Source organism: Charadrius vociferus, unplaced genomic scaffold (assembly GCF_000708025.1).
Source record: "Charadrius vociferus isolate BGI_N301 unplaced genomic scaffold, ASM70802v2 scaffold433, whole genome shotgun sequence".
NCBI classification, from domain to species: Eukaryota; Metazoa; Chordata; class Aves; order Charadriiformes; family Charadriidae; genus Charadrius; species Charadrius vociferus.
Window position 1 is genome coordinate 3,803,414 of NW_009647846.1, and position 12,027 is coordinate 3,815,440.

Here is a 12,027-nt window from a genome sequence, read left to right on the forward strand (position 1 = left end):
GCATCTTTGAAGTCATACAGACACCTGACTGCTGAGAATCCAGCCCTGGAGATGTAGTGCACAACAGCAGTCTGATATCAGATATGTTTAGCCACAGGAGTTCCAAAGCACTCCAGCAGAGCGGGTTCAGACAAGTGCATTTCAGCCCACCAGCATATTTCAAATCGTGTGCTGGTTATATGGATTAAACTTTTGATGACATTTTCATAACAAGAACAGCAGAAACAAGAGGAGCTTTGAAAATAAAGATAGACTATTTAAATAGATGATAAAATCTTAACACTACTAGGTAGACTAGTGTTAAATAAAAACTGTCTGTAGACTTAAAATAAATTAAAAATAACCTTTGGGTTTGAGTCTGATGCAGTATTTAGGGAGAAATGATATTATTCAACATCTAGATTTGTAGAGCTACTGGAGTCCATTTCAAAGTACTGCAGCGGTATGAAATTAAACCCTTTAAAATAAATTATTCAGCAATCAGTGTAAAATTATAAATTGACAGTAAGTAATTATCCTGGATCATAGTGAAAGTGGATCAGTGAAGTGTTGGCAGACCAGGTAAACTGAATGTGTTGTTGGTTCATTTTCTATGGAAGCAATTTATGTGGGGCATAATTTCATGCTGGCACTTGTTAACAGATGAGTAATAAATCAGGCCACAGAACTCCTTAGAAACATGAAAAAATGAAGCTGTGGTTCAATAAAAATAATAAAGTGCTTTAAAGAGCATTTGTTACATACTACATTGTTTCTCATTTCATGGTAGACATCAAAACCAACCCAATGAAATATGATAGTGCTCTAGAATAAGTAAAACTGAGCCTGTTACTTACTGTAGTCAGTGTTTCCATGTATCTTTTTGTCTTGATGTTAGACTTAGTTTACTGTGGGATCAGAAGAGAAGCTTATAGTATGGGTTGAACTTGCACAGACATAAAGATCACCATAAACATTCTCTATTTTAAAGTTTCCATTTGCAAAAATGCGGATGTAAGAAAAAGGAAGCAAAAAAAGCAATTTGGAAACAGTTCATATTCAGTGTACATAGACAGTTTGCCTGAAATACACTGTTCAGTTTTGTAAGACAGAAGAGGGTTGCCGGGAATGTGTAGAAATCTGAGAATTTATTCCAAGTCCATTGAGTGGTAGCTGCTATAATATGGATGCTTCTTCCATGGCTTCAATCCACCTAAAAAGGGCAGGAAAGAAGTGGAACATATAAAATTATATTCATTTTAAGAACATATGTCTTTTAAGAAAAATAAGGATTTTTAGAATGTAAAGCCTGAAGAGGACTGTATTTCCCATCCCAGCTGTAATGAGGAACTATAGTTTTGTGGTTAAAGCAGGGAACTAGGTAGTAGGAGTCTTGCATTCTAGTACAAACTTTACCAGTAATTTATTGTAAAATCTCAAAGATAGTACAAGTGCTGTCTTAGAATAGGAAAGATGAAACTGCTGAAGTATGTTTAAAAGCAACAAAATCTTGCATAAGCACTCATTACCTTCCCTGTGTGTCTTGAGGTGCTGGCATTTTTATTACTAATTTCATGACTATTTTATTGTAGTGGAAGCAGTAGCATTAGAATGAGAAACCTAAAGAATTATTTGTTGTTCAGGAAACTAAGAGATGAATGAAGAGAACATATGAATCAGAGAAGTTTCTGTACAGTAATCACATTTGACAGGCTTCTAGGCATGACTTTTGAGACTCAGCCTCCAAGGGAGCAAATTCGCCTTCCTGAAGGAACTGAAAAGCACCAGGTAGATTTTTCATGTTACGAAGGCCAGTCACATGCAATTGGGCTTAGTCAACACTCTGAAAGTGGTTTGTTTCCTCTGTTATGAAGGCATTCTGAAGTGAAGGAGAGGGAAAAGCCCTACATAAGCTTTTGGACCTGCGCACTGGCTCGTGTGGGAGTTGACCCCCGTACCTCTGTGCTGAATTGTTATCCTCTGCTCGGAAGCTGTAGAAGAGAGTCTGCTTGTGGTAGAGATGGAAAACTGTATCTGTACTTCCCTCCTCCTTTTCTGGGGCAATGGTGAAACCCAACAAAGGCAAACTTTCCGTGGCAACTTTGTCCTGAAAGCAAAGAAGAAGTGAACCAAAATTTAGAGAGAAGGCTTGTAACAGTTTGAGGGCTCTTTCTGAAAACCAAATAATGATATAACCCCTCTCTGACAGGGCTGCAAAAGCAGTAATGTGAATGTTCTGCTGGACTGGTGGCTGTTACCTAAACAGTATCTGTGCCTGTGTACTGCACATGTTTATCTAGACTTAGTCCTGAATTTGAACGCCACCTCTGAGAGCCCAGTTCTTTGTGATCATCCACGTGGCCACAAAGGTCAAATCAGCCATTACTTTAGTGGCTACCTTTGGTCCAGGAGGCAAACTAGAGGTTACTGAGAGTATGGGACAGCAGCAGTTCTGAAAGCCTGAGACCCATTCCCAGTTATCTTCCTTTCAACCATTTTTATTTGCCAAGTGCAAGTAGTAGTTGTTTTGGTACCTTGTCATTTCCTTTCAAAGCACTAGCAACTTGTTTTAGAAATCTGCACTGTCTCAAACAGCACACTTGCTTTCCAAACAGCTGCTTTGGAATTTCTGAGCTGGTAATGCAGTTAATTGTTAATCTACTTCTGAGAAACATCCATGAATTTTGCTTGCCAGACACAGCTTTGTACAAGCTAAAGAAAACAATAAGCCTTAATTGAATTGCAGTTTAGCTGTTACTAATAGCTGCAGTTTTGGTCACTGGTTTTGGGTAATGTTTTCTATATGTGTATGTTGCCTTTGCCTCTGCTTTTAGAAGCTAAATTGCAAACTGGGAATGCAAAGTGTAATTAGCTTTTCATTGCTTTTTCCCTATTGTTGAACCAGTAATGATCAATTCTAAGTTTAGCAGAGGTGAGATAAATGTATTGGATACAGAATTTGACGCCAGTGGTCTTAATTGCTGGCCAAATTGAATTCTCTTGTGCTTCAATCTCCTCATCTGTTTAAAAGGGATAATGTTGCTTCATGCGATCATCACAGTAGTGATGCAACTTTAAATAATTGATGTTTGCAAAGTGTTCTGAAGGCTTAAAGTACCAAATATTGCTATTACTCCAGTTCTTGCATTCTGTGTCCTTTGTTCAGCAAAATGAATTTTTATGCTTCTGCTTATGAAATCTGTAATTTATAACCAAACTTTACATCACACTTACTTCAAATTTATTTGTATTGCAGCAATTCACAAAGAAGAAGTTGAAATAAGAAGAGGGAAGAGACAAAATACATAAAAGTGATCTAGTTGATACCCAACTTTCTTGGCTGTAAGGAGGAGCTTACAGGCCAATACACAAAGCAGAATTCTCACCTCTGCAGACTGCCTCCTATCTTTCCCTGTTGGTACTAGTAGGACAAATAAGTCCTATTTATACTTGCAAAACGACAAGATTCTCCTCCCCACCAGAAATGGGTAATAGCACCATCTATCTACAAAATATCTGGCAGTTACCAAGTACACCAGAGAATGCCTAAAGACCTTGAAGTCTTCAGGTGTAAATGTGTAGACTAAGGTTCACATGGGTTAACAGTTCATAATAGCATGGATAGCAAGAAGTCAAACAATGAAGGGCAGTTTGTGAAGAGGGCTGCTGAGGTCCAGCTAGGGCTGTGGCTGGGCCCCTTGGCTAAGGACACCTCCCTGGGGACTCAGTCTGTTAGGACGAGGTCTCAGAAGGCAGGTGGTTGTGAGAACTGCCATTTATACCTTTCACGTTTACTTGTGCTGCCTGTAGGGAGTAAAGAAGGGAGCTCAGGAAACTATTTCAAGTCAGATTGCACAGTACCTCGTTTGATATGTAGGTGTAGAGGACTTTGCCTTTGATAACAAACCAGCGTTTCTTCCAGTGTCTTTTGCCTCTCTTACATCTGCTGAGGTAACCACTGATGGTAGCTCCCTCTCCTGAGGCTGCCACCTGGAGCAGGGTAGGAGAAATCAGTATTTGTAACAGCAAAGGCTTTTCCCCTCCTGATTATGCATGTTCGCATCACACCAGACAACCAAGTCTATGTCCATGAGATCATAAGTAGACCATTGAAAATATCGAGACAGAAAAAATATAAGCATAGTATTATGGTTCTTTTTAACTGTTTGAAGATTTCTGGTTAAACTTAGTTCTCAGTAACTCTGATGGAAAATATGCAGTTGAGTTATTATTAAGATCAGCAAGTTTACAGCTGCATTCTGAGAAGCCAAACTTGTCCTTTTTCCCAGGTCTGTTTTTTTTGGTATATTAAAAGTACATGCTTCCAAAAGGGAATTACTGTCTTGTGGCTGAACACTTCTAAGATGTAGGTATATTTAGGACTTTGCAATGGGTTTATATTAATTTATGTAAATCACTTGGCTATGACTTGGTTTCATTTGCGAAATAGTATTTCTGAGAAGAGTTGCCCCTCTCACAGAAGTATTTTGAGATCTAAGTGCTTTATGTTCTTAAAGATCTAGATTTTGAGTAGATGGAACTATATACACACATACGCAATGCAGTGTATGTTATTAGTTACAGTAGTAATCTGCAATACTGTTGGATTTAGAAACAAAGGGCAGAAATTCAAAACCAGCTTTTGTAGCAGAAATGTTCCAGGACCTGGGTAAAGCAAATCAGAAATTATGGAGCAATGCTATTGTGCAACAGTTCATATTAATAAACATGTGCTGCCTCCTTGTGGACAGAAAGGCAATGCTTTTTCTCTAATGGGGCTGAAATTTTGCCTGCCAGTTCTTTCAGTATTCAATTTGTGTGTTTATATTACATACGTGTATCTTTTGCTCAGTTTCACCTCAGTACAAATCAACCTCAGGAAATTCTGGTGTGTCGACTGTACAAGGACTTCAACACGATGTTTGCACCCTATTCTCTTTAATACAATGATAAATACTTGCTGATTTCAGTGAAATGGGAGTACCTTACTGTGCTTGAGTTCAATGGGCAGCTGAGCTACCTGGACGACATCAACATGATTGGCACCTTGTTCCTGGAAAGAAAACTAATATAGCTGGAGTAATCCTGGCCCCATTGAAATTGGTGGGAATTTTATTTGCTTACGTTGGTGGGATCAAGACTTGAACCGTTTGATTTGAAATAGTTTGGGTTGAGCTGGAGGGAAGGTGCCTGATTGAACATGTATGCTCCTGAATTGATTGCCAAGGACTAGAGTCTATTCCCTAAGTAAGTGGTATTTTATTTATCTTGAAATCAAAGTAAGATTTCAGAAGTAAGGGTCTTGTCAAAAAAAGGTAACTGGTCAACAGTATACCATGCTCTGTTGATACTTATCGCTGTCTTGTGATCTCCCTTGTTGTACTGTCTAGTACCTTGAAGTTGCCTTAGTTTTCTAAAAACTTCACAGGCTGATGAACAAAGTACACTGCTGTAATTTGAATTTCTCAGTGGGCTCAAGAAGCTTCTGTGGTATCTCCAGAGCTCAGAGTATTTTAAACACTATTGTGAAAAACAGACAAAAATAATTGCATTATGAAAGTAGACCAGGGCATGGGCTGAGCCCACTGCACACAGAATAAATTACAGACATAGCTGCTGAAGTATGAGCTCACAATTCTCTGAAGTTCCTTGCCTTTCTCAGGCAGCTTGGTCCTACCTCCATAAGAGCTGAAGGGATCTTCTTCTGTTTCTTAAAAGATGAATAATGAATATTGTGGAAGACAGAGGAGAAGGCACTGCTTGAACACCTGGATGAAGTTGGAGGGAAGCTCACACTTAGTGGCCGCTCTGCAAGATTAAGAAAATTCAGAAAGGGAAGGGGGAAATAGATGAATTGGTACATACCAAACTAGGAATAAGAGACACAAAATACACTAATGCAAATTCTAAGGAAAATGCAATGCCTCCTCCATAGTCAGTTTTTATTTTAGCTTTTCTTTCAAATCACCCCTTAAATCTGATTAGATGGGTGGATTTCATAGCACCAGAGGTTAATGGTAATAACCTACAGCCACTTGAAAGAAGTCTGCAAGAAAGCTGACAAAGCACAAAATACAGCTTGTTTTCTTCTAATTTAAAATCAGCATTAAGCAAATGCCTTTTCCACCTATCTGCTCTATGTTATTTAACACCTTTGCAGGATAGTTTCACTAATGGGATGTTCTTTCTGTATGAACTCTCTTTGAGTTCTGTATGGGAGACAGTTATACTGTCTCTGTCAATCTCCATTAACCCTGGTTGTCTGAGTTCATATCTTCATGATCTTGCTTCTGGCAACACATTATCTGGAAGCTCTTAGTAAAGCACAGCATTGCTTTAGCACAAATCTGAGTTATCACTTCATGGACACACAGTGGCTTGGGGATGCTTTTTTGGCTGTTGTGACAGCATCCGTTCCCAGGTTTGCTTGGCCAGTGTGAACTTCTTTAATCAGGATTGAAAAAACTAAATTTCACTTGTCCCCACCTTTTTATCCTTCACAGTATAATGTGCCTACTTTTAGAGATTGTCTACTTGAATAGTTGTGCAAGAACATTATTTCCTGTTCATTCCCTGTTCATATATATGTAACCCCTGCCTCCCGTTTTATCTTTGATTTGGATGTGTATTTAAATCAGAAAAGGGACTTATATAGTGGGACACTGATACAGAGTTCTAGTTAGGCAGTAGCTGTTCTGCTTTGAATTTATGCTTTCATTTGTAACCAGATTAACTCCCCATGTAGAAAAGCTCTTAGTCACTCTGCACTTTACCTCAACATTTGTTGTAAAAGCTACAATGTGGATGAGGACAGTGAGGAACTGTAAAGCCATTGTTTTACTTTAATGGATAATTCATTAGAAATGACAGGGAAGAGCTATCACCTATAATTACATCACAGAATAGAATAGTTCAGTTGGAAGGGACCTACAACTATCATCTAGTCCAACTGCCTAACCAATTCAGGGTGGCCCAAAAGTTAAAGCGTGTTATGAAGGGCATTGCCCAAATGCCTCTTAAGCACTCAAGCATGGGGTATCTACCACCTCTCTAGAAAGCCTGCTCCAGTGTTTGACCACCACCTGGGTAAATAAATGTTTCTTAATGTCAAATCTGAACGTCTCTGATGAAACTTTGAACCATTCCCACATGATGTGGCCCTGGATCCCAGGGAGAAGAGCTCAGCACCTCCCTCTCCGTGCCCCCTCCTCAGGAAGCTGCAGAGAGCCATGAGGTCGCCCCTCAGTCTCCTTCTCTCCTAGGAGAGACAAACCCAGATTCCTCAGCTGCTCCTCACAGGACATAGTTTTTATCATTGTTCTGGTTTATTAAAAGGCCAGAGGAGCCTTCAGAGAACCTGGCTTGCTAAAACAATTTTAGCTGCTATACAGCCTGGCACTCCTGGGATGTCGACACATGCTCCTTGTGCTTGAAGTGAGAAATCCTCTTTAACAAAACACAACACGGTAGGCAGATCCTAAAGCCTCCCCATTATACAGGCAGGAAATGGGTTTGTCAGTTTTGCCAAGAATGAAGGAACCTTACCTCTTTTCTTCAGTTCCACATAGCAGCTATCACAGACTTTGGCTGCTTGATCTTTGAGGTACTTCATAGGGTACTTGTTTCTTGAACAATTTCGACATACAATCTGTTCCAGCAAGGAGAGATGCATGTAAATAAAATTTAAATTTATGTATTTACACATACAAACCAAATCCTCTGAGCTGGTTGGGAGAGGAAGATGGATAGCGGACCAGATATGACACTCTCCTAAAACTGTGGCAGTCAGGGCAAGTCTACTGACTGAAATGTGATTGCTGTAGATTTACACTGTTGGAAGCCAAGCAGAATTGATCACTGTATTTGGTTGCACATCATTGCTGTGCCCGTCTCCCCAGGAACTCATACCTTCCCTACTTGTGAATCACAGAAAGACCACTTTACTATTACTTCTGTTTCCATAGCTTTGTTAGTAACATTGTTTTCTTAAGCAAGCTTGCATGGTCCTGCTATCCCTGTGTAGGTAAAGACTGATTTGAGTAAATGCTTTTTCATGCTAGCAAAAATTACTGGTAGCTTGATTAAAAAAAAAAATAAAAATCACTGAGGCTAAAAGACAGCCATGGTTTAAAACAGGACTGCAGGTCTATGTGTATAATAGAGTCAGTGATAAAGGGACAAAAGCAAGAAAGCTTATAGATCCCCTTGGCTTGAGGGCAAAAGGCAGCAACTCTTCAGTGGAGCACAGAGGAAACTTTCACTTTGGTCACTGACCAAACCATGCTCTACTGCTGAGTTTCTTCACTTTTCTTGGAAGATAATTTTACCAGCTCTTATTAGCAATGGGACATGGACGAGATGTGCTACTGCTCTGGTCCAGAACAGAGCCTGTATTTTTAATGTACCGCTTTAGAGCTAGCTGTGTATCAGCAATAATGGCTGGACTCAGCAACAATTATCCTGTGAGCATTCAACTACTAGCCTTTGGGTATTAATCTGACCCTCGAGGGAAAGTTACTGTTGTTGCTACTAGAGTCATTAGAAACCTAATCACCTAATTTAGCAAAGAACTAACAGGTTCTGTGAGAAGTCAAATTCTGGTCTTGATGTTGCTACAAGTTTGCAGATGTTACAGCAGTGGCAGCCAGTGTCCCAGAGGTGTGAATAAAGCCACCCTGAGAAGCTTGTACAGCTCTTACCTTCCCACAGGCATGGCAATGATGTCGCCTCAAAGTGAGGGTGAAGTCAGAGCCACAGTTCATGCACATCATGACATGGGACACAGGTACCAAAGTAGGAGGCCTCTCACCCAAGGTTATTCCAAGCCTCTCCCTTAGCTTAAAATCAAACAAGAACAAATGAATCCACATTTCCAAAGTACACTCGGTCAGCCCTGCTCCATCACGTACAATTCTCTCATTTTGGTCTACTTCACCTGCTGTGATCTCCAAATTCTCTAACTCCTAATGCGCATTGTGAGACACAGCTGCTTCAGCGCTGACAGACTGTGGCCAATCAGTACATGGTGCTATCGAAGCCAGGGTCACAACAGGTAAAAATCCATGTAGATCTATTATTGGTCAGGCACTGACACTCTTCCACACCAGACAAGGATCTGATTCATTGCATATGTAAATTGCAGGTAAGAACTTGAGTTAAACCCATCTTTTTATTAACAGCTTTTGAAAGAATATCTTCAATATTATGTATCAGTAATAGCTTTCAATAGAAAAGGGCCTGAGCTCTTCATGTCATTACACCTTGGGACAGTTCTATGATGGGGAAGAGACAGTACAGAAAACAGTAAAACAGAAAAAGAAGATTAATTTACCCCCACACAATCTAAATCTGATCCACGCTTTCCATGGCTGATCTGAATATATGTAAGCAGCTTTAGAAAATTTATTCACTATTCCTATTTCTGGGAATGCACCACGTTGAAGCGCTGTACAGGTGCCATTGCTTGAAGCCCAAGGAGCCATGGTCAATGTGGAACTGAACCCAATTTAATAGGCCATGCAGAGAAGCTGTGTTACTTCAGGTTCAGCACCAAAGTATTATGGGTACTCCTCTGTCACTTCACAGTAGCTTAGTGTTTGGCAAAAGTAGCACAAGCCCTTGTGCCCTTGAAGGACTGTTTGTTAGGAGGGTTTCCTACGAGGAAATTAGACTTCTGCAGACAAATAGGGCTTAAACACAGAAAAATCTAATTCCTCCCAATTTTTCCTTGTGCACATTCAGGTTTACAGTTAGTTTTATTTACTAAAACTGGGGTTCTACATAACCTAAAATAGCATTTTTACTTTTTGTCTGATGCATTCTTTGCCTTCTTAACTGGGAGTAGTACAACTAAAATGAATCAGGTAAGAATAATATATATCAATTGTGCTGGTACAATTAGAATATTGCTGGTGGGGTTCGCACTAGCAGTGACTTTACTGCGTTTATGATATTAGTGTAACTAATGGGTAGTTTTGTTTTCTTAAGATCAACAAAGTTTGTAGCTATTTTTAGTTCATCCAAAATAGTCTTCCTCCAGAAGAAGTCCTATTTAAGCAAAGACCACAGAGCACAGAGTGTGATTAACATTTCAGAGGTGTCCCAAGAGCTGTGAAGAGCTTCATTATTTAAGCTTGGCGTACTGGTTTAAATGAAAGTAGTAAGAATGTCTTGCCACTAGGAACTCTGCATTTTATAACCTTCCTCCTTTCCTCTTTCTCTCTCTTCCTCTCCCTTCCCCCTTCCCCTTTCAAGCATTGAAAGATTTGGTCTCCTTTTACCTCCACGCTGCTGTGGAAAGTGGAAGTGTTGTGAGCTTTGTAGTCATCTGGGATGTGTCTGCTGATGCAGCTGTACCAGTCATCCCTTTCTAAGCAAGAGCTGTGGAATGAAATACAGCAGAGCAGTCAATGCCATGCACAGCAGGGACTCAAACAAACTGTTTCTGGATCAGAGAAGAAAAACTTCACTTCATAAATGTTTGCTTTTCCCCACTGCTGCACTGAACTGGTAATTTTCTGACCAGGAACAAAGTTGACTGTTGGAGATATTCCGTGGGATGTTTAGTGTAGATCCGTGGTTAGGACTGTGATTGAGAAGGAACTGAATACCCAGAAAATTTTTCAGAGGAGTCCCTGACTTTGCTGTAAGCCGCTCAATCCTAGATCCCATAGGACAATACGAAGTGTCTCTTTTTGTCATGTCTGCCCTAGCATTTAGGTACTTTAGGGCATGTAGCGTTGGCATGGGTTGCTCAAAGTAAGCGTGCTTATGCCCATCTCTACAGTGGGATGCTTAGATGATCTGCATGTTGGGAAATGCAGAAGTCTGTCACCCATGGCAGGGATGCGAATGCTTTCCTTTTCCTCTAGCTCCATCACAGACCATCTCCACTCTCTTAGCAAGAGGCTAGGACAGCATTTTGGAAAGGAAGTTCTGCATTCCCTCCAGCTGCAGTTATGCATGGAGGCCAGTAGTTCTCCACATTGGCCCCTAGATGCCCCCTTTGCACAAGGCAAAACAGTGAGCACTTTGCGCTTCTCTGCCAGTCCAGCTATCCCAGAAATGCAGCAGGGCTCTTAGTGCCTGTTACTTCCCAGATGTATCTGCTCTGATAAAGCCATAAGCGGTCCTGCCTGTGTTAGCTGGTTTTCCGGCTGTGACTTCAAACTGTGCGCTTCCTGTCCAGCTGAAACTGTGCACAGCTCTAGCTGTTCCCAGCATCAGTCATGGAGGAAATGAAACTCGGTGTGCTCTCCCCTCCCCGAGTCATAGCATCCACTCACATTAAAGCTACCCACTAGACTTTGTTGTAAAAAATAGTAGTGGCATCATTGCCAGCTGCTGTTCAGCTGTGATTTCCTCACACTGTCCTCATGAACGCCACCAAACAAGACATTTGAGAACAATTAGTCTTTTGTGGTCTTAAAAAAAAAAAAAAAAGCCAGATTTTATCAATGATCTCTGATCATTGTGCCTCCCTCTGCACTGTGAGCGTAAGCCCTTGTCTGAAAAACACCAGGCCCTGTAAAATTCAACAAGCCTGGAGCAGAAATTGGAGCAGAAACTCTGAGCCAGTGTATCTACTGCATTATAGGCTAACCTCTGGGAGCCAAGGGGCTATGTTACAGATCATCTCTGGCAAGACTCACACTCCTAGTCAGTCCTTATTACTACCAAAAGTCCTGTCAAATTACACTTTCTAAGAAATCTGAAGAATCACAGAATGGTCAGGGTTGGAAGGAACCTTTGGAGCTCGTCCGGTCCAACCCCCCTGCCAAAGCAGGGTCACTTAGAGCAGGTTGCACAGGATCATGCCCAGGCAGGTTTTGAACATCTTCATCTCCACAGCCTCTCTGGGCAGCCTGTGCCAGTGCTCTGACACCCTCACAGGAAAGAAGTTTTTCCTCATGTTCAGATGGAATTTCCCATGTTCCAGCTTGTGCCAGTTGCTCCTTGTGCTGTCACTGGGCACCAGTGAAAAGAGTCTGGCCCCATCCTCTTGACACCCGCCCTTTAGATATTGATAAGCATTGATGAGATCCCCTC

General features: G+C 40.9%; 1 protein-coding gene across 1 annotated transcript in view; it reads right to left on the reverse strand.

The window, feature by feature from the left end:
* Positions 1-1,155: 1,155 nt before the first annotated feature.
* FGD5 (FYVE, RhoGEF and PH domain containing 5) overlaps positions 1,156-12,027 on the reverse strand; it is a 98,592-nt gene continuing 87,720 nt past the window's right edge. Inside the window, exons 15-21 of the mRNA XM_009882896.1 lie at positions 10,260-10,359; positions 8,679-8,816; positions 7,525-7,627; positions 5,657-5,787; positions 3,841-3,969; positions 1,938-2,086; positions 1,156-1,192 (exon numbers count right to left, since the gene is read on the reverse strand). Of these exons, the coding sequence (XP_009881198.1) occupies positions 1,156-1,192; positions 1,938-2,086; positions 3,841-3,969; positions 5,657-5,787; positions 7,525-7,627; positions 8,679-8,816; positions 10,260-10,359 (787 nt within the window). The remainder of the gene's footprint in view (positions 1,193-1,937; positions 2,087-3,840; positions 3,970-5,656; positions 5,788-7,524; positions 7,628-8,678; positions 8,817-10,259; positions 10,360-12,027) is intronic.